Consider the following 17,935-nt stretch of genomic DNA (forward strand, 5'->3'; position numbering starts at 1 on the left):
TTTGAAGTCCTCACTTCTAGGGTCTGGGAGACGAGGATCCGGTACATAACAACCCCCCTGGTTACGCACGCAGCACGCACACTCAGCAGTGCAATGGCCGTAAGGCGCCACTGGCTCTTGTTTTCCTTCTCCAGTAGGTCGGAAATATTCGCGGAGAGGTTTGCTGCAACAACCACAAGGATATCCACAGCAACCTCCAAGCTCAGCACACTTGATACTGTCCTCATGCCAGAGTGCAGATCGACCATGCGTATCCTTACTTGCCCGCTGCACTTCTCACACCTTGATGTCTGATTCGCAGGGATTATGTTTCGACCGGTCGGCTAGTCGCGGTGATGCTTGAGTAAGGCGAGTCGTAGATCCTGTCTCTGCTGCTCCAAGGGTTTCTCGCCTGGACCCTCGGTCTGGAGCCCTTGGAGACGCTGAAGACGCTAGATTATTGCAACGCCACAGTTCTCTTCATCGGTATAAGCTTGGATCCAATCCCCAGTGCTCCTCCAATCATCACGGCGCCTCGCCCGAAGTTTCGCGCGCTTCCTGTTGAACCGGAACCTGTGGTATGTCGTTGCAGACCCATCCTGGAGGCAGATTGGAGGAATAGCTCGGAAGGGGTGTGGTTGGCAGACCAGAACGCCTGAACATTTATATCAGAGTTGTCACGCACACACCTGCAGATCCGGGAGGGAGTTATACTCACTTGTAGTTGCTAAGGCTCAGCTCAAGAATCCCAGAGTAGGGAGCAGCCGTAATTTCTTTCAACAACTTGGAGGTCTTCTGATTATTTGCGTAACTGTTGGATGAACAGGCTAAGAACGGGCTTGTTGTAAAAATTTATCAACTGAGTTTCACAGATGTCATCACTTGTTGAGTAAAGTTTTCATGCTATGGACTGGAACTTTTGAAATGAACCTTGTCGTGATATGGATGCTTCTAGGTCCGGCAAGCCTAGTATCGACACTACATCCCATAGATATGGATGTTCCTTAGAGAAGAAGAAAGACTCGTTCAGGTTATAATCCTGAGAGTGCTGCGCGTATAGGAAAGGCATCTAATCCTAGGAGATATTTACACTTCTGCTTAGCTATCTCTCGAGAATAGTATAGATGAAGAGAAATTTATTAAAGCAACTAGCCTGTACACCCGGCTGGGGGCTCAACTCACAGATAGAGATTTCTTCCTCTCCTTCGCCTCTTTCAAGACAAACCGCTGCACCCTATTTTTCTTGACCCGATCGCTTTCCTCCAGCGTTTGTCGATATGTAAAGGGGTTGAGGGATAAAAGCCACTAGACGATACTCTGCCTCCAGCGATCGATAATCTCTCGCTGCCCCGGATCGATTACATCTCGCAGGGCGTTGGGATTGAAGTTGTTCGGCATTGCATAACTTAGGTGTCCATTGTTTAGGATGGCATCGCTGTAAAATGTGTTCGGGTGTGCCATTCCGAAACCATACGGCCCGGCCATGCTAGGAGTTTGGTGGTGTGGGGGACCTGCCGCCGTCTTCGGCGGTCCGGCGTTAGCCGGAAGTTGCTGCATCGATACCCGATTATTGAGCTGGTGAACGAGGCCGCCAGGGTTGGGATCCTCCTGATGCAGCGATTGCTGCCCAGCCGTTTCCGGGGTTCGTGCAGAGAGTACATCCGCCATACTCCGTCGGTAGCGAGGAATCTTTAGGCCTGAGTTCCGCTTTGCATCAGCTTCCTTCTTGAGACGAGCCCGTCTCTGAGCTAAGGTTTCATCTTCTTGGGATGGCTCATCCTGATTATCTTTAGTCCCATCATCCTTTAGATTGTCGAACTCGGCCATTATCTCGGTGGTAAAATCAGTGTCAGCTTTAGAAATCGAGCGTTGGTGGTCTTTAAGTCGCCTTGAGCGCTGGGCAAGAGTTTCTTCCTCGTCACCGCTGTCATCTTCTTGGGCCTGATCGAGAGGGCCTTGCGCAGCATGCGAATACATAGTAACAGGACGCTGTTCAGGAGGTTGTGGTAACGGCTCGCCTCGGAGTCGTGCTCGTCGCCTGCTCAGGGGTTCAGTCTCTTCCATCTCCCTCTTCTCCATAAGGCCCACGGGCCGAGCCTCCTGAGCGGCTTGAGCTCCATCCGGGTAAAGCATGCCAAGCGGAACATCCTCATCTTCATCTTCGTCGTTATGGGCATCCGTATTTTCCCATGCAAGGGCGACAGGCTTCTGCCGCCTGTGTTCGCTCTGTTTCGCTGCAACCGCTTCGAGCTGGAGAAGGGTGGAATGCAAGCCAACCGCGTTAGCTGCAGTCCGACGCCTGTGTTTTAGATCATGCTTTCTTTGCTCTAATTCTGCAAGTAAAGTAGCGGGTGGCCCGGTGATTTGGATCTCATCATCTTCATCATCATCATCATCATCATCATCATCTTCTTCTTCTTCTTCTTCTTCTTCATCATCATCGTAGTCTTCTTCACCAGATTCCGAACCCTCTTCAGAATCGTCTTCAGTGTCGGAGTTGGATCTAGGTAACGATGTGGTTTCACGCCCTTCTGCCAAAAGGGAACCTGACCGAGAGTTCAAACCCGAGGGTTGATGCCGGGGCGCGAGCGTGCTCTTTGGTCTTTGCTTTCCCCTGGGTCCCGATACGTCCTTGGAGAGTTTCCCATGTTTAGAGCTGCCATATACCTCGGCACCCAGAGGGCCGGCGAAGGGGTGGTCAGTGAAAGCTGTGACAGGAGCTGTTGTGGAGGCGTCAAGAATACTGTCGAGTGTCGCAACCGCCGAGGTCTGTGTGGGTTCTATGTCAAGGGATGTGCTTGGCGGCTCAAAAAAGACACTGGCGCGTAGTTGTGGTGGTAACTCTGACGGCTGCTTCGTCCTCCTACGATCGCTTTGATCTTGGTCAGACAGCCACGGCGCTGATTTTCGATTCTCAGGGACAACCACATCGAGAAGCTGTGTGCGGCGTTTCTCTCTTTCGCGCTGATCCGGGCGCTGGGAGAGTCGAGGAGGTAGGTTGAGCATCATCGGTACGGGTGCAGGGTAGAAGACCATATTCTCCCCCTCCTGTGGCTGCTTGTAGGACTCAGGCCGGCTTGCGAGGGGAGGTCTGGTCAAAGACAACCGCCGCCGGCTCCCGTTCGGATCATAGTGAACGCCATCGAAATCTGTGAACAGGGACCTGGCCTGAAGGTAAGTGTCACCTGAAGCCGCTGAGGGGGGTCGCTCAGCCCCGGCCCCTTTCACCTCTGTCAACCCGATCTCGTTCATCTTCGTGTGATATATCGCGGATTCGGGAGGCGACGCAATGTGAGGTTGTATGACGGGCTGTTCTCGCTCAACCCCCACCATATTCTTATCCGTGGGGTATGCGGCGGTGGGTTTCGGGGGTGTGGGGAGGTAAGAGCGTACGGCGTGTGGACCTTGCTCAGGCCCGACCTCATTCGTCTCCGTATGGTATGTGGCGGCAGATATGAGGGAGGGAGGAAGGGAAGAGGGTATGGCATGTTGCGCTACCGAGGGTTCGCGGCCGTCTCCCGATGCGTGATGTTCTAAGACTCGTGTCTCCAAGTGTTCAGGAAGGTCTTCGAAGGCTTGTTGCTCTGAGAGCTGCGCTAAACGAGTAACCGACTGCAGCGAGCCTCGGCGAGAAACAACGGTGCCATCCTGTGGGCTCTGTGAATTGGTATGGTTGGAGGTTGAGCTTGAGCGCCTCCGCTGTTCGAGATCCATCTTACGAATCTCGCTTCCGATATCCGCGGAACTCAGGCTTAGACGTTCAGCGGTCTTCTCCAGCCTCTCCACATTGTGAAGGTAGGCGCCTTGCAACGATTGCAGCCCCGGTGTTGGGTGGCTGAGAGGAATAGAGATCTCGGTAGTTGTTCTTTGTTGCTCCGTGCGGTCCGGAGGTGCATCAGCCGCCCGGGGGCTAAAACTCGCACTATTGGGAGCTGGGCGTGTTGGGTGCGGATCGACCACCTCGTAATCATCGTTTTCCACCACAACGTAACTGGCCGTTATCGCGCTTATCATTGAACCAGGGCGTGGCTGCGGTTGCGGAGAGGGACCCCGAGAATCATCAGAGTCGGAAGCCAGCTCGTGGTCGGCTTGGGAAACGGCGTTGTACGCCATTTTTGAGATGTCGGGGTGGCAGTCCACGACGGGGAGCAACAGCCATCAAAATTGTTCAATTGTCGTGTGACCAGCGATCAAAGACGAGGCCAACGACTCAACAACCCAACAGATAAGCCGCCCAAGGATGGAAAGCGAAGAGCAGAGGTAGGGGATGATCCAGAGAAAAGAAGGACAAGAAGAGAGAATCAGATGCCAACGTCGAGGGTTGCGATAGAATAATGTCTAGAATAATAGTCAACCCGTTGTTGTTGCTCTTCGAGAGCAACATGATTCAGGGAAGTTCCATCATGTGCGAGACCTTGGAACTTGACGGCCGTTGCGTTGCCGGTTCCAGTTCTGGCCAGTCGGAGGTCGAGCGCTGCTAATTTTGGCCGTCGAGGGCCAAACCGCACTCTGGCTCAAACCAAGGTTTTACCCAGGGCCCAACCCAGGCTTTGTCCTGGAATTGCCTTGCGGTTGAGGGGCCTTATCAGTCGTGGAGCGCTCCGCTTCCCACTCCTGGTGGGTTTTGCTGAGCAAAGGCCGTCCATCCCAGCCCAGAAGTTACGAACCCACGATGATCACTTTCAAGAGCCTCAATTGCATACAGGAGCAATGATGGGAAGATACTGGGCAACGCATTGTCCCTCGTTTTCACCGACGGCCCCATCGACGTGGCACGTTGTTGCCGAAACCAGCCAGATTCCCTCGAATATGGCTGAGAACAGTGGGTGTCAAGGACAGAATTGCAACCGTTTGGTCTGGATTGTTGTGGACCCGACTCTGCCGGCCTTCAGGGCCAAGCACCAAGACCGATTGTTCTGCGCGATGATCGGCATGGTCGACTCTGGTCTTTGACTCTGTGGTTGCCTGTTGCCGATCGCTGGTCGATGCATCCGTGATTTCCATGATCCCCAAGTCAACGCCATCTCCTTCCGAGGTTGGGTGATAATTACGAATGCCGGAAGCGGAAGTCAGCTGTTTCACGAATTCCCGCCGACAGGAGACTACTTCGAGCACTCTCGCGTAGCACCGCAGAAATAAAGCACAGGGATATTTACTACCTTGTTGTTACACAGTCATCTTACTTGCAGGCATCGGGTTACCCAAGCCCTTCGACTCCACCATCGTTTATATAAACCACCCAGCTTCTCCCATGAGTCCCACGGAGGCTTCAATGCTTACTACCACATCCACTTTTGAGTGCGAAAACCTCGTGACTCCAGAAGTACCAGATCAAAGAACGCCTTTCTCCGACTACGATATGTTTCTCGCACCGACGCAGAATCACCGCAGAATTGGATATCTCAAATGCAACAATGCATATGCAGCATGGGGATGCGTGCCATCATAGCTATCCCCTCTTGATGCTGGGGGCAACAATATTGCATGCCTCCTGGGTTGTCCCCGGCCATTCGGCCGGGTGTGACCGACAATCTAGGCTGGAAAGAATAGGCCTGCATCCCTCGCTCCGCTCGAGGGCTTGAAGGTTCTAAGAGTTGAATGACTTCCTTTACTGACTTGGTTGGAGTTGTGGTGGTTCTCGTCCTGGTCTGTTGCTAACTTCTCCGATCCTCTGTTCACATCTACTGGACCCCCTAAACAACTACTTTTAACTACTATATTGAGACGTCTCCTGGTACAGTGGCCAAAGCATCTCACACTAGTCACTACTCTAATGAATACTCTAAAACTGGAAAGACGCCTGCTTATAGAAGGGGAAGGTAAAGACCTCAACCCGCATGGAGGCAAACAATGCCCCATAAAGTAGAATCCAGCACGGGCGTATTTCTGATCCACTCGCGATGGCGATCACGTGAAGTGTAAAGTTCGCGTGGACCAGAAGTCACGTGATACCGCGTCATGTGGGACGCGATCTGGCGGTCACTCTTCAAGCAGGGTCATTCAAATCTTTCACATTCTGAGAAACTTGGTCTCTTAGACGAACAGCATGTCTTACTACGAGGTTGATTCGATCTTGACAGACGCCCAGGTACGACAGCGCTTTCCAGACTCTGTGGTTGACGTCCAAACACTCACTCTAAATCTACCAAGAAACTGCCATGTACATTTGAACTTGACGTCCCCGGGCTTGGCATTTTAGAGGGCAACCCTGGAGAAAATGTGGGCTTGGTCCATTGCGCACACGCGACAGTTGTCATTACTGACCGCGAGGGAACAGATAAAAGCGGGGACGCGCATTGATCTTCCACTATGGTTAGGTGAGATGCTCTCAATCGGGTAATTGCTTCCCACCAAAGTGAGTTGTCGAGAGGGAAAGTGTCTGAGTCAGTCAAGAGCACGGCTAGGAACGTCTCGACTAGTCACACTTGACATCCCGTCTGCGCTCTCCGAGCGCGTGATGAATGCTCTGAAAGCGGACCCTCGAACGGTTGACCTGCGCGCACTGGCACCGAATTATTACCGGCTGAGCGAAAGAGTTCTTGAACTCTTTGAGGAAGAAGAGATGGTCGATACCTTGAGCAACGTACATACAAAGCCCCTACTGCGGATACGCATGGGGGGAGCTTTACTAACGCGGGCCGATTAGACATTCAAAAAGCGTGCAGCGGAGATCGCTGACCATGCGCATAACCCGAAAGGCGCTCTTGGGGACGGCGTGGAGTTTTTGCGAGGACTCGACGAGACAGAGAGACAGTGTACGTTTGCCATATGTTTCCGAGCTTGGCTCTGATCATCTGTTAAACTTATATTTAGTGTTCCGTGTTGCCCACGACAGTGCAAAGGAGACGCGGATATGGGCAGGAGAGGCCAAGAAGAGATGAGCGGTGAGGGGTTAAATGAGCAAAAGAATATGGAACGAGCTGCGCTTGTTCGGCTATGAGACATGACTACAAAATGAATTCAGGAAGAACATTACAGAACCTCAAAAGATTGGCTCGACTGAGGAGGATTATATATGACCTGTGCTGGCTGGGGATGATGACTATGGCGTGGAAGGAGTCAGGAAAGGGATTCAGTTCCCTCTCGCTTCGAGTAGAGGTATCTAACAACATCGACTCAAATTTCTTGAATCAGACTGAATACTTCAGGCGCTGGGATGCAAGGAAATGAGACCCACGTCACTCGGCGAACTAGGAGCAAACATCTCAGAAGCCAGACTCTGAAGAAAAAGTGAATCGAAATTATTGGGGAGTTGTTAGCAGTGGTGGAACAGGTAGCGTGCAGTGTGTACTATACATCGACTGAAAGCCGCGAGGACGAAGGCACCTATTGGACTTCGAACAGTGATTTTCAGATTGAAGCACACAGAGAACACATGACATTAACTTGCGATGAACAATGGGTCGAGATCTCAAATTATGGGAAAACTGGGTTTGGACATCTCGACTGGCGAATCTGATAATTTTGACTGTGGTGCTCCAGACAGTTCACCCGTCGCCGAACCGTGGATGGTGGTGGGGCAGGAGTTGAAAACTGGGAGCGGATGCATTTTCAGACTTTCAAATGTCAGTCCAGCCACAATGGATGCATCGCAATTAATGAGGATTTCAGTTTGATTTGCTGGAGCGATTTATTTACCAGACGAGGAGAAAAAGGAAATTCCCAGGTCTCGTTGGCAAGGGATGAAAGTCATGAAACCTCTCAGGAATGTCTCCTTCCGATTGGGCTGCTGTTTGTGAAAATCCAAGAGAGGGAGGGCACCATCCCAGTGGCCAGAAAACGCCCGGCTGGGATCCTTTTCTCCATGAGGAGTGCGAAGGATGGCACTAAGCAAAGGTTCCTGACCTTAGTCTGGACTCTTGTTGGCGCGAAGTGGACCTTAGCTTGAACTCACACCCCCCTGGAAGGTCCAGGTGTTTTCCCTTCTCTCCATGATGGTCTGGATTCCTGAGGTCATTCTTGGAGCCGGAATGCGCTGAGACAGAATCACTGGAATGCAGCAGCCAACGCAGCTCTGCATCTACAAACGCCCCCTCGTTTTGGTCGCATGACGGCCAATACCAACAGAGTACGTCTTCCGACCACAACGAATTCTGAATCTTGATGCCGTTGTTGAGCTCGAGCAGTGGGGGATTTGGCTCTTCCAAGGCTGTCAAGTTTCAACTCCCTGTTTCTCTTGGCCACCCACCAAGATCCATCGGTCGACTCGTCACAATCGAGCTCGCTCGTCATCACCTCTCCTCCTCTCTCTCTCCCCTCACATCGCAGTGCGCTTCCAGGGGGCTTCGTCGCTTCCAGGTTCTGCGTCCCACCCCTCCAATTCATTCTTCCATGGTTTCCTCCTCACCAACGAAGGAGCTGGACAAGTGCGCTTGTTTCAAATTTAATATCTCGGATCTTGAAAACCCCTCACGTCATAAATCTCCCATCATCGGGACGAGACATTAATTTTTGCCCTTGCGCTACTATCCTGCCTGCTTGTGCCTAGTCGTTATCGATGAGAGGCTTGCGGCTGGTGGATACGTCCCTGTCGGTCCGCTGCACTCAATCAGTCGTCTTGCGTCTTGCCAGCTATACGCATTAGTTGGGTTGGTCTTCAGCTGTACGGCCAAAATGGAGGAAAATCAACAGAGGCGAAATAGCGCTGCCGGGAAGACGACGACGCCCTCATCCCTACGGCATTGCTCATACCCCTCGCCAGCGACGACGATTCAGAGCGAGACCAAACCTCCGAGACATAGCTCGAAGCCGAAAAGTTTGTCCTCCCTTGAAGCCTCCCCCTAGCTTCTTCCTGCATGTTGCTCTGTTTGGGCTAACGCAATTGCACTTTTTGCAGAGAGATCAGAGGCCCCTAGACCTCCCGCACTCACCCGAGTCAAGGGCAGGATCACCACGGAGATTCCAGCACGAATTGGTAACGGTGCGAACTTCCACCTTCAACATGGCGCGAATATGGTATTGATCAATACATAGACATGTTGTGGCTACAAGATGCCTCGCCCATGGCTAAAACCCCTCGGACACCCCAGAGATCAAGATCTCGTAGGTACCATGCTCTACTTTTGAGGGGATAGGAATATCCTCAAAAGGACGAGGATGCTGATGTTGTATGGATTATGCAGAAACGCCCGAACCCAACTCTTCGTCGCTCGTGAACCCTTCCTCCGCCCTACTACAAGATCTATTGAAGGAACAACGTGCAACCCGGGGAGCTCGCACAGGCGGATTAGAAGAGTTAGGAGATAGCGTTCAGCTTACGCCAGAATGGTGCCAATCTCAATCTCGATCACGCTCCCAGGAAGAACCGGGTTCCGAAAAGCAACCAAACGCCAAAATGTCGTCGTCTGGAAGTCTTAGACAACCCCGGGAAATGGGGGTAAGAGAAACTGACCAAGTAAGTATCTCCAGAAATCCGGCTACGCCCCTGGACTGCTGGCTAATCCGACCAAAGTATATCTCGAAGATGAGCAAGCAAAATTTTGACCTTAAACTGGAGATATTTCATCGAGTACAACAGGTATCTGCCCTGGAAAAGAGATTAGAGCGGATGCAAGAAATGGAAGAAGAGCTTGAGCGGATGCGTGGATTGGAGGATGAGTTGCAGGAGCTTAGGGCGGCCGAGGAAGATAATCACAGACTACGAGAGTCCAACGAGCAGCTACGACAGGAAATTGATAAACGCGACCAAGCTGTTACTGAGGCTGTGGAGCTAATTTGCCAGCTTGAGGCGAGAGTGGAGGAGCTCGAATCGGAGACGGGCGCTACGCGACCTTCAACTGCACGACCTTTTACTGAAGATGGCTCCGACATCGCAACACCTAGGAACCTTTCCACCCTTGATATTCCGGAGAGGACATCTTCCAGACGTGGGACCAGGCTTTCTGAAGGCCGTCGGGTCTCATCAAGCTCTCGTCATCTTCAGCGGGCACCCTCTTTCCTGCTCGAGGAAAGCAAAAGCACCGCAGCCTTGCGGAGTCTTTACATGGAGACGGATGAGAAGCCTGTGTCGGAAATGACAGCAATCACGAAGTCCGAGAGCATGAATTCGATGACTGAGACAGTCGAGCCAGAGTCACCAAGACTAAGCGCACTAAGTGAGTGTAGTGAACTGAATATCTACGACACGCCCATTACCGAAGATGGTTTCGACGAGATTGATATTCCGGTGCGGAAGAAGACGACGAGTTCCCAGACCGTCAACCTTTTCTCTCCTACAATAGAGTTTTCTGATCAAGATCTGGACCGTATTGATCGATGGATCCCACCGGACGCGGACGCTGGTGGGAAGACTGGCAAGTCGAGGCGAAAGACAAGGCGGTTGTCAGATATTTTCAAGGAGCCCGAAAACTCGAGCCCTAGCAGTTCGTTCAACAGCTCGAGTCACAAGTCTAGAATGGAGAGCATCTTTGGAAGCGCGGGGCTACCCCCAACGCCAGATACGGTGATAACAGCCAACGCAGAATGGGAAAACCTCTCGTCTAATAACATGATTGCGGACAAGAGTCAGTCCAATCTGAAGCCATGCCTTCCACGGGCGCGCTCTGCCGACGAACTCACGGCCAGGCGAAGCTCCATCAACAGCGAACCCAGAGAGAGCATGGATACGAACGTCAGCGAGGTCACATTTCCACGGGCCAGCTTTGACGGCAAGGATGAAGATCGTGCAATATTCCCCTTGAACAGCATCCAACCTCGCTATGGTTATTTTGCCAACCAAGGTCTCTTCCATGGAGACTTTGAAAGAGTACTTGCGAGAATGGACAAGGATTACTACTCACCATCCACACGGACCTCACGTAATAGGTCTGCTAACCCCGGGACCTCACCACCATCTATGACAGCCGAAGATTGGGTCGAGGCGGGCCGTTCCGGAGCCCGAAACCGGGCAGGGCCTCTCCCAGAAAACTCTCGCCTTGTTGGTGCACGGGCGCCAAGCCAGTCATCTTTCCTGGGCCGCAGGCACAGTATCGACTCCGCCGTCCGGGAACCCGACCTACCTATCATCCAGACACTGAACTTGCGCGCCCTAGAGGATGATGCGCGTACAGCGTCGACAGTAGAACCAGAGCCTGAGCCGCGCCGGCGAATCAGCCTCCTCCCGCCGTTCTTTAGTCGTTCCAGTACCGCGCGCCGGCTCCAGCCATCTCCCATGTCCGATCCCGTCGACAAAGACCATGGTGCCCCCTCCCCGGTAATCCGCAAGGCACGGAACCAGCCGTCAAAGGTTCCCCGCCCGCTATCGGGCTGCGGGGATTCGGGCGCAGCAACATCAGGACCGACCTATACGGAAGACGGCATGTCCCGCTCCTTCACAGAAGCGAACCTCTTCGGCACCTCCTTATCTTCCTCAACAACAGCTAGACCATCAACCTCAAACGGTAAAGACCATCACAAACGCCGCGGATCACTCGGTTTATTCGGATGGATGAAGGGTGCGAGCGTTGGATTGGGCTCGCTCAAGAGGTCAGACACCACCGCATTCACGACAGTCCCTACTACCGGAGCAGATAGCCCAGTGACGCCGACGGCAACTTCTGCGTCCGCTAGTACGACTGTCCGTGCCTCGTCCCGTCTTGCAACACACGACAATGCCACCCTCACGCCGGAGACGACCAAACCTACCGAACCGGCAGTGGATGAAGCCGCAACAAGGACCAGACACCCCGTTCGGACGGATGACCCAGCCGACGAGCAGGGACGACGCCCGCGGTATATGGAGCGGCGGTCGCGTCGGACATGAACGAACCATACCAACCAACTCAAATTCAATCTTTTACCGAATTTTCTCTCTTTCACCCTCCTTTTGTCTATCTACGATTTCTCGACGGCCCACCCCCACGCGCCACGATGGAATCTCTTATCTATCTAGCTAATGTGCGATGATACCCTCCGAGTAAGAGTGCCGACTTCGTTCTACTCACATATCCTGGACATTTATGACATGCCACTCATTGGATTTAATTCTCATTTGTATTATTCGTGTACCAAAATCTTGGTGTTCAGTGGTCTAACTTCAGGAATGGACCTTGTTCTAGTTTGGTAGAGGGATGTAAACAATCAATCGAACTTTTTCCGTTCGCCATATCATCCAATATCACCCATATAATCCATCCAATAAGACCGACCTATAAAACAGAAGATTGCCAGACCCATCTATGATAATAGTACGTCAAATGGAGACATGTGTAAGTTGTCGAGAAAGTAAAAGTTGGCAGGCTAATTAATACCAATCATTCCCCTTTTCACCTAATCTCTTCCCGGACGGATTCATCGAAATAATTCTCTGCCCAGGAATCGTTTCATCCGAAAATGCCGCCTCAAATGTCCCCGATATAGCTCTCTTGCCTAGAATCTTAAAGGAATCATAACCCTCCAATTCCCCGTTACAGGCTGCCCACTCCCTCGACAGGCGCGGACTCGTCCCATCCCCCAAATCGCACCAACGCGTCACAACGATCGCGTGCCGGAAGCGAGATTGCACGCCCGCTTCGCGTTCCTCGGTGAGTTTTACCTCGATAAGGTATTCGGATGGGCAGTCGGGGCAGCGGCGCATGGGTCGGCAGTGTCCGCACAGAGAGGCAAGGGCGTTGGGGTCGTGCATGCGACTGTGGATTAGGTCCTTTGCGCGGTGTTCCAGGCCCTGGAGCCCCTCTGTACGGCGCGCAACGGGAACGTGTGTGAGAGCGCACTTGGCGGCAGACATTAGTTCGCCGTCGCGCCAGTGGGCGCATGCGGAGAAGTACGGCCAGTAGTCGTCGCGGGAATATAGGAGGAGACGCTGTGAGGAGGGTGGGAGCCCCGGGTCTGCGAATGAGGAGGAGATAACGCGCATGAGGAGGTGACCCTTATGGACGAGGAAACGGGATTGGTGGGACCAGTTATTGCGGCGCCAGCGGCGGCTCAGAGTTAATGGATCTGGTATACCGTAGATAGGGGATTTGAAGCGGCCTGGGCGGCAGGCAAGCTGGACGAAGGTGTAGGGGATGTTGCGCCCGTGGGTTATACGGTGGCGGGCTGGAGGTCGGAGGTTGTTGCGGCTCTGGGGACAGTTGAAGAGCGGGTTGAGGACGTTGGCGGGTTGCAGCGTTTCGTTCCCTTCCTGGGTGCGACGGTGGAAGCGGCCGCAGGGGAAGCAGAGGAGGTGGTGTGGGTAGTATCTGTCCTGGGAGACGAGGAAGTCGGCGCGGTCGTCGGTGTTTTCGGGCTGGTTAAGAATGCGCCACGGAAGCGGGCCGAGTCGAGCGTAGAGAGTTCGGCTAGCGAGGGCGAGACGGGCGACGTCGGCAGGGCAGAGGAAGTCTGCGATTGACATCCAGAGATCGTTGGGGAGGCTAGCAACGAGGGGCTCGCCGGGCGGGCGGTCGTCGCGGGGTTTGAAGCCGTCCGCATCGCTATCGGTGTCGAAATTCTGAAGGCCAATGGCATGAATGACGGCCGTGTGGTCTCGAGTTTCGCCTAACTGAGTGTCCTGTTGAGAGTGGAGGTGGCGGTATTTGACATTATGGGCCTGGAGAGGCGCCAACGAGGGCATGGGAGGGACATCGTCATGGTCGTCGCTGGTCAAGGTGGTGGTGGTGGTGGTGGAGAGGTCGGTCGTCGAGGCGCTAAAGTTCTTTTTGCGCAGCACCTGGCGCGATTTCTTAGGCCGGAGAGCATTGGAGAAGAAGGCGCGGAGGCCATGCTTTTCCTGGGACATGATTTGGCATTGGAAATGAGAGGAAGCGCAATATTCACGGGGAAGAAGAGAGAGCAATCGGGGAGAATCAGCACTCAGGTCATGAAGTCGAAGAATGAAGATGACGTGGGATCGGGCGTCCGCTCGAGGGAGACTCGAAAAACGGAGTCCATGTACGACGGCCACTTGTTCTTGGGGATATTGGCCATCGGCTTGAATTCAGCCCGTGAAGTTCACTTGAATGACTTTGTATCGTCGAGAAGATGCCGAATTGGACCGTTGCCGACTCCGACGGTTCCGGCTGTCGCAGGTCAGCTAACCATGGTTCAGCATTCAAGACTCCCTTGAGCAGAACCTTAATAGTCTAGAAATAGCTAAGCTTTTATATCGCCCAAGATTAGAGGTTACATGGCAAGTACGCTTTTAATGAAAGCCATGCGAGATGCATCGATATTTAGTAAATTTGGCACAACTACACGTTAGACAAGGTTATATCCAGCAGATCAAAATGTTACATGCTCAAGGCTTAGGTGAAACGCTTCTCAACTGCCTTCCAGTTGATCACCTCCCAGATCGCCTTGAAGTACTCTGCCTTGCGGTTCTGGTATTGCAGGCTGCATGCCAGTTAGCCGAGGTAACCGAAGAAACAAGGGGAAAAGAAGCTCACTAGTAGGCATGCTCCCAAGCGTCAATACCGAGGAGAGGCTTGAACTGGCCGACCACGGGATCCTGGTTCTTCAATTCCCGCCAAGTTAGCTTATGGCGTTCAACACCTTGAAAGGGAGACATACCGCATAGGTCTTAATGCCGATGTTACCGGTCTGCTTGTCCTGCACTAACCAGGCCCACCCACTTCCTTGGATACCAGCCAACACGGTGTTCATCTGGCCCTGGAAGTTCTCAAGGCTGCCGTAGTTATCGTTGAGAGCCTTGGCCAGAGCACCGGAGGGAGGGGCGCCACCGCCGGCACTCTTGGGAGCTAAGTTCTCCCAGAAGAGGGTGTGGTTCAGGTGTCCACCGCCGTGGAAGTTGATCAGAGGTTTGAGGGAGATCTGAGCCGCAATGTTGTTGCTTGCTTGGGCCTCCTGGAGCTGCTCGACGGCGGTATTGTAGCTGTTGACGTATGTCTGGTGGTGGTTCTTATGGTGCAACTCCATGATCTTACCGGAGATTGAGGGCTCCAGAGCTCCATAGTCATCTGGTTGTCGACAACGAATCAATCAATTAATCCGCCCGTAACGAGAACAGGGGCAGGGGGGACGACGTACAGGCCAGATCGGGCAGAGTAGCTTTGCCGCGGGTGAAGGTCAATGGTGCGGCGGCAGACGAGGAGCTGGCGCGCAGGCCGGTGCGCAGAGAAGTGCGGATGAGAGAGGCCATTGTTCGAGCTTAGGGTGATATTAATACAGCAGAAAGCAGAGAGCCCAATTCACGGTTCTGGAGAAAGAGAAGAGGAGAGAGAGGAAGACGTCATTCTGGTTGAGCTCGAGGAATCCCGTCATCGCCCGTCGGAACTGCATTTTGCCGCCCCGAGCCTTTCTTGACAATTTCGTCCAGAGCACCAGCTCGACTTCGAGTCTGCTTCGCCGTTTCCATCGCCACATAAACAACTCCGTCCCCCTCGAGGGTCCCATCATGGACTCTGCGCGCCACAAACGGAAATATGACGACGTGAGTTCCGATAACGATGAAGACTCGTCCCCCCGCGCCTCCTTCCGCTCCTTCAACCGCGCCGCATCGCGCTCTGAGTCTCCGCCAACCGGCGGTCTAGGTCTAGGTCGAGGCATGGGTGGTGGTGGTCGCGGTAGAGGTATGGGAATGGGCATGGGTCAGGCATCCTGGAATAACAATGCGGCAAAGCAATCCTCGAATAATGGCCCCGGCGCCAGCTCCTTCGGTGCCCGCATGCTGGCCAAGATGGGTTACGTCCACGGACGGGGGCTGGGCTCGAGCGGACAGGGTATTGTGAATCCCATCGAAGCCCAAGCCCGGCCGCAGGGCATCGGTCTGGGTGCGGTCCGCGAGAAGTCCAAACAGGCTCGTGCGGAAGAGAAACGCGCCGCCACTCTGCGGGGTGAATCCGTCGAGGAGAGCTCCGACGAAGAGTTTCAGAAGAACATAAAGCGGCACCAGAGAAAGGATGGAGGGCGCTCTGATGGAGAGGTGCGACATGTGGCGAGAAAGAAGCCTCAGTTCCGGACTGCTCGCGAAATCGAGGCGGACATGGCTGGTCTGGAGGTACCTAACGTCCTCAAGTCTCTCATTGATGCGACAGGCAAGGAACAACGAGTCTTGACATCCACGGCCGGGCTGATGACGCCTCTTGAATTTGTAAATACGGAACAGAGTGAGGCTCACAAGATCGCACGCCGAGCGCGTCAGGATCTAGAAGCGTTCGCGGATGAATGGAAAGGCCTGACGGAGAGGAAGCAATTCATCGAACAGGAGGAATCTCAGATTGTGGATCAGCTCGATACGAATCAGCACCAGATCGACCAGCTAGCAGCGCTGGTTGCCGCTTTTGGAGCCCTTGATACCATCCCTGATGAAACCAGCGACAAACCGCAAGAGAAACTCGACCACGTAACAAACCAACTGGAGTTGATCGAAATCCAGTATCGAGCGGAGATTGACGACTATAGACTCTGGGAGACCGCGGTTGCCGCTATCCACCCCATATTTCGAGAGGCCATGGAGGACTGGGAACCGCTCAAGGATCCCACGTTTCTCGTCTCCAATCTGCGTCGTCTGGAGCCTCTTCTCTCTCGCAAACCCGGAGACGGACAACCCGCGCCACGCCAGTCGACTTCTCCCTACGAGACCATGATCTACACTCTCTGGCTTCCTCGTGTACGGTCTGCCCTTCTCAATGACTGGGACGTCTTCGATCCATCGCCCGCCACAAATCTGATTGTTTCATGGAAAGAAATCCTCCCGTCCTTCGTCTACACCAACGTCCTCGACCAACTAGTGGTCCCCAAACTCACAAGTGGGCTTAAATCCTGGAAGCCCAGCAGCAGGCGCTCTATATCCTCTTCTTCTCAACAGAATTCGGCCGTCCCATGGTGGCTCTTTACCTGGCTGCAATACCTCGACGAACGACACACCAACCCCAGTAAAGCCACCGGGCTCCTCACGGACGCCAAACGCAAGTTCCGCACGGTCCTTGATAAATGGGATCTTAGTGCTGGTCCAATCCGTGGCCTCGATCTCTGGCGCGACGCTCTAGCCTCCGAATTCGATACCTGCCTCCGCAATCATCTCCTCCCCCGCCTCGCCGCTCACCTCCGCGGCGACTTCGACGTCAACCCTCAAGATCAAGATCTCACACCCTTCGAAAACACGCTCAAATGGAAGGACTGGTTCCAACCCAATGTCCTCGGCCTTCTTTTCGTGGCCGAATTCTTCCCCAAATTTCACCAAATACTCTACATCTGGCTCACTAATGACCCCAACTATGAAGAGGTCGCCGAGTGGTTCACATGGTGGCGCTCTCAGTTCCCCCCAGATATCAATGACCTGACCATTATCGACGAAGAATGGAACAAAGCCCTTCGCACCATGGATCTCGCAGCTCAGCTCGGCGACCGCGCTGCAACAGAACTACCCCCTCCTCCCCGAACCACAATCACATCAACCAAACCAACACCACAACCACAGAAGCCCATCGCACCACCACCACCCGCCGCGGAGCCTACACCCCGCAAAACCAAAGCCGTCGAGGAGGTCGCCTTCAAAGACATCCTCGAATCCTGGTGTGCCGAGGAGGGACTCATCATGCTACCGTTACGCGAGGCACACCCCCAAAACGGTCACCCCTTGTTCCGGATCACAGCCAGCGCAACCGGTAAGGGCGGCGTCGTAGCATTCATCCAAGGCGACGTCGTATGGGTCCAGAACAAGAAGGCGAAGGACGTTTGGGAGCCGATGGGCCTGGAGGAGCAATTGGTGGAACGCGCGGAGGGGAGATGAGATGAAAACGATGATGATGATGATGCCCGCTGCTACTATTTTCGTTGGATTCTGTCTTGAAATTGATACTATAGGCTATAGATTTGATACATATGATACCAAGGGGTACTCTGATTATCCCGATGATTTACGAGCAACAATTCCTCCCGCACGTTCGTCCCTGTTTCGCTGACCAAAGCCCACTACTCAGTGGCATTCGCGACCCATGTAGCTAAACGCCACAAAGACCGAGTATCTACGCCTCGCAGTCGCACCTTCCGCCTCGTAGGTCTGGTTCCCCCGGGGGAAGAAAAACGCCACCGCCGTAGA

The 17,935-nt window shown here is 53.6% G+C and overlaps 5 protein-coding genes across 5 annotated transcripts; 3 read left to right on the plus strand and 2 right to left on the minus strand.

Annotated features, from left to right (window-relative positions):
• Nucleotides 1–1,166: 1,166 nt before the first annotated feature.
• BJX67DRAFT_130168 (uncharacterized protein) lies at nt 1,167–4,410 on the minus strand. The gene has a single exon (XM_071024536.1). The coding sequence runs from the start codon at nt 4,090–4,092 to the stop codon at nt 1,285–1,287; it is 2,808 nt and encodes a 935-aa protein (XP_070885523.1). The 5' UTR covers nt 4,093–4,410; the 3' UTR covers nt 1,167–1,284.
• A 1,615-nt stretch (nt 4,411–6,025) lies between these two features.
• psf3 (DNA replication protein PSF3) lies at nt 6,026–6,860 on the plus strand (the record flags this gene model as incomplete). Its single annotated transcript, XM_071033079.1, has 6 exons — nt 6,026–6,067; nt 6,130–6,198; nt 6,257–6,315; nt 6,373–6,562; nt 6,626–6,734; nt 6,793–6,860. The coding sequence occupies 6 exons, from the start codon at nt 6,026–6,028 to the stop codon at nt 6,858–6,860; spliced, it is 537 nt and encodes a 178-aa protein (XP_070885524.1).
• A 1,650-nt stretch (nt 6,861–8,510) lies between these two features.
• BJX67DRAFT_130235 (uncharacterized protein) lies at nt 8,511–11,959 on the plus strand. The gene is made up of 5 exons (XM_071024537.1): nt 8,511–8,734; nt 8,816–8,899; nt 8,953–9,021; nt 9,102–9,373; nt 9,431–11,959. The coding sequence occupies exons 1-5, from the start codon at nt 8,593–8,595 to the stop codon at nt 11,717–11,719; spliced, it is 2,856 nt and encodes a 951-aa protein (XP_070885525.1). The 5' UTR covers nt 8,511–8,592; the 3' UTR covers nt 11,720–11,959.
• A 240-nt stretch (nt 11,960–12,199) lies between these two features.
• On the minus strand, nt 12,200–15,034 carry BJX67DRAFT_372496 (uncharacterized protein; the record flags this gene model as incomplete). The annotated part of the gene is made up of 4 exons (XM_071031260.1): nt 12,200–13,666; nt 14,350–14,389; nt 14,426–14,852; nt 14,923–15,034. 4 exons carry the CDS (start codon nt 15,032–15,034, stop codon nt 12,200–12,202), a joined length of 2,046 nt encoding a protein of 681 aa, XP_070885526.1.
• Nucleotides 15,035–15,239: 205 nt separating this feature from the next.
• Nucleotides 15,240–17,868, plus strand: BJX67DRAFT_355082 (putative G-patch domain protein (TFIP11)). Its single transcript, XM_071029277.1, has one exon. It carries the CDS (start codon nt 15,290–15,292, stop codon nt 17,624–17,626), a length of 2,337 nt encoding a protein of 778 aa, XP_070885527.1. The 5' UTR covers nt 15,240–15,289; the 3' UTR covers nt 17,627–17,868.
• The last annotated feature ends 67 nt before the right edge of the window (nt 17,869–17,935 follow it).

The sequence above is a fragment of the Aspergillus lucknowensis genome (assembly GCF_044049455.1).
Source record: "Aspergillus lucknowensis strain CBS 449.75 chromosome Unknown BJX67scaffold_24, whole genome shotgun sequence".
Taxonomy (NCBI): Eukaryota; Fungi; Ascomycota; class Eurotiomycetes; order Eurotiales; family Aspergillaceae; genus Aspergillus; species Aspergillus lucknowensis.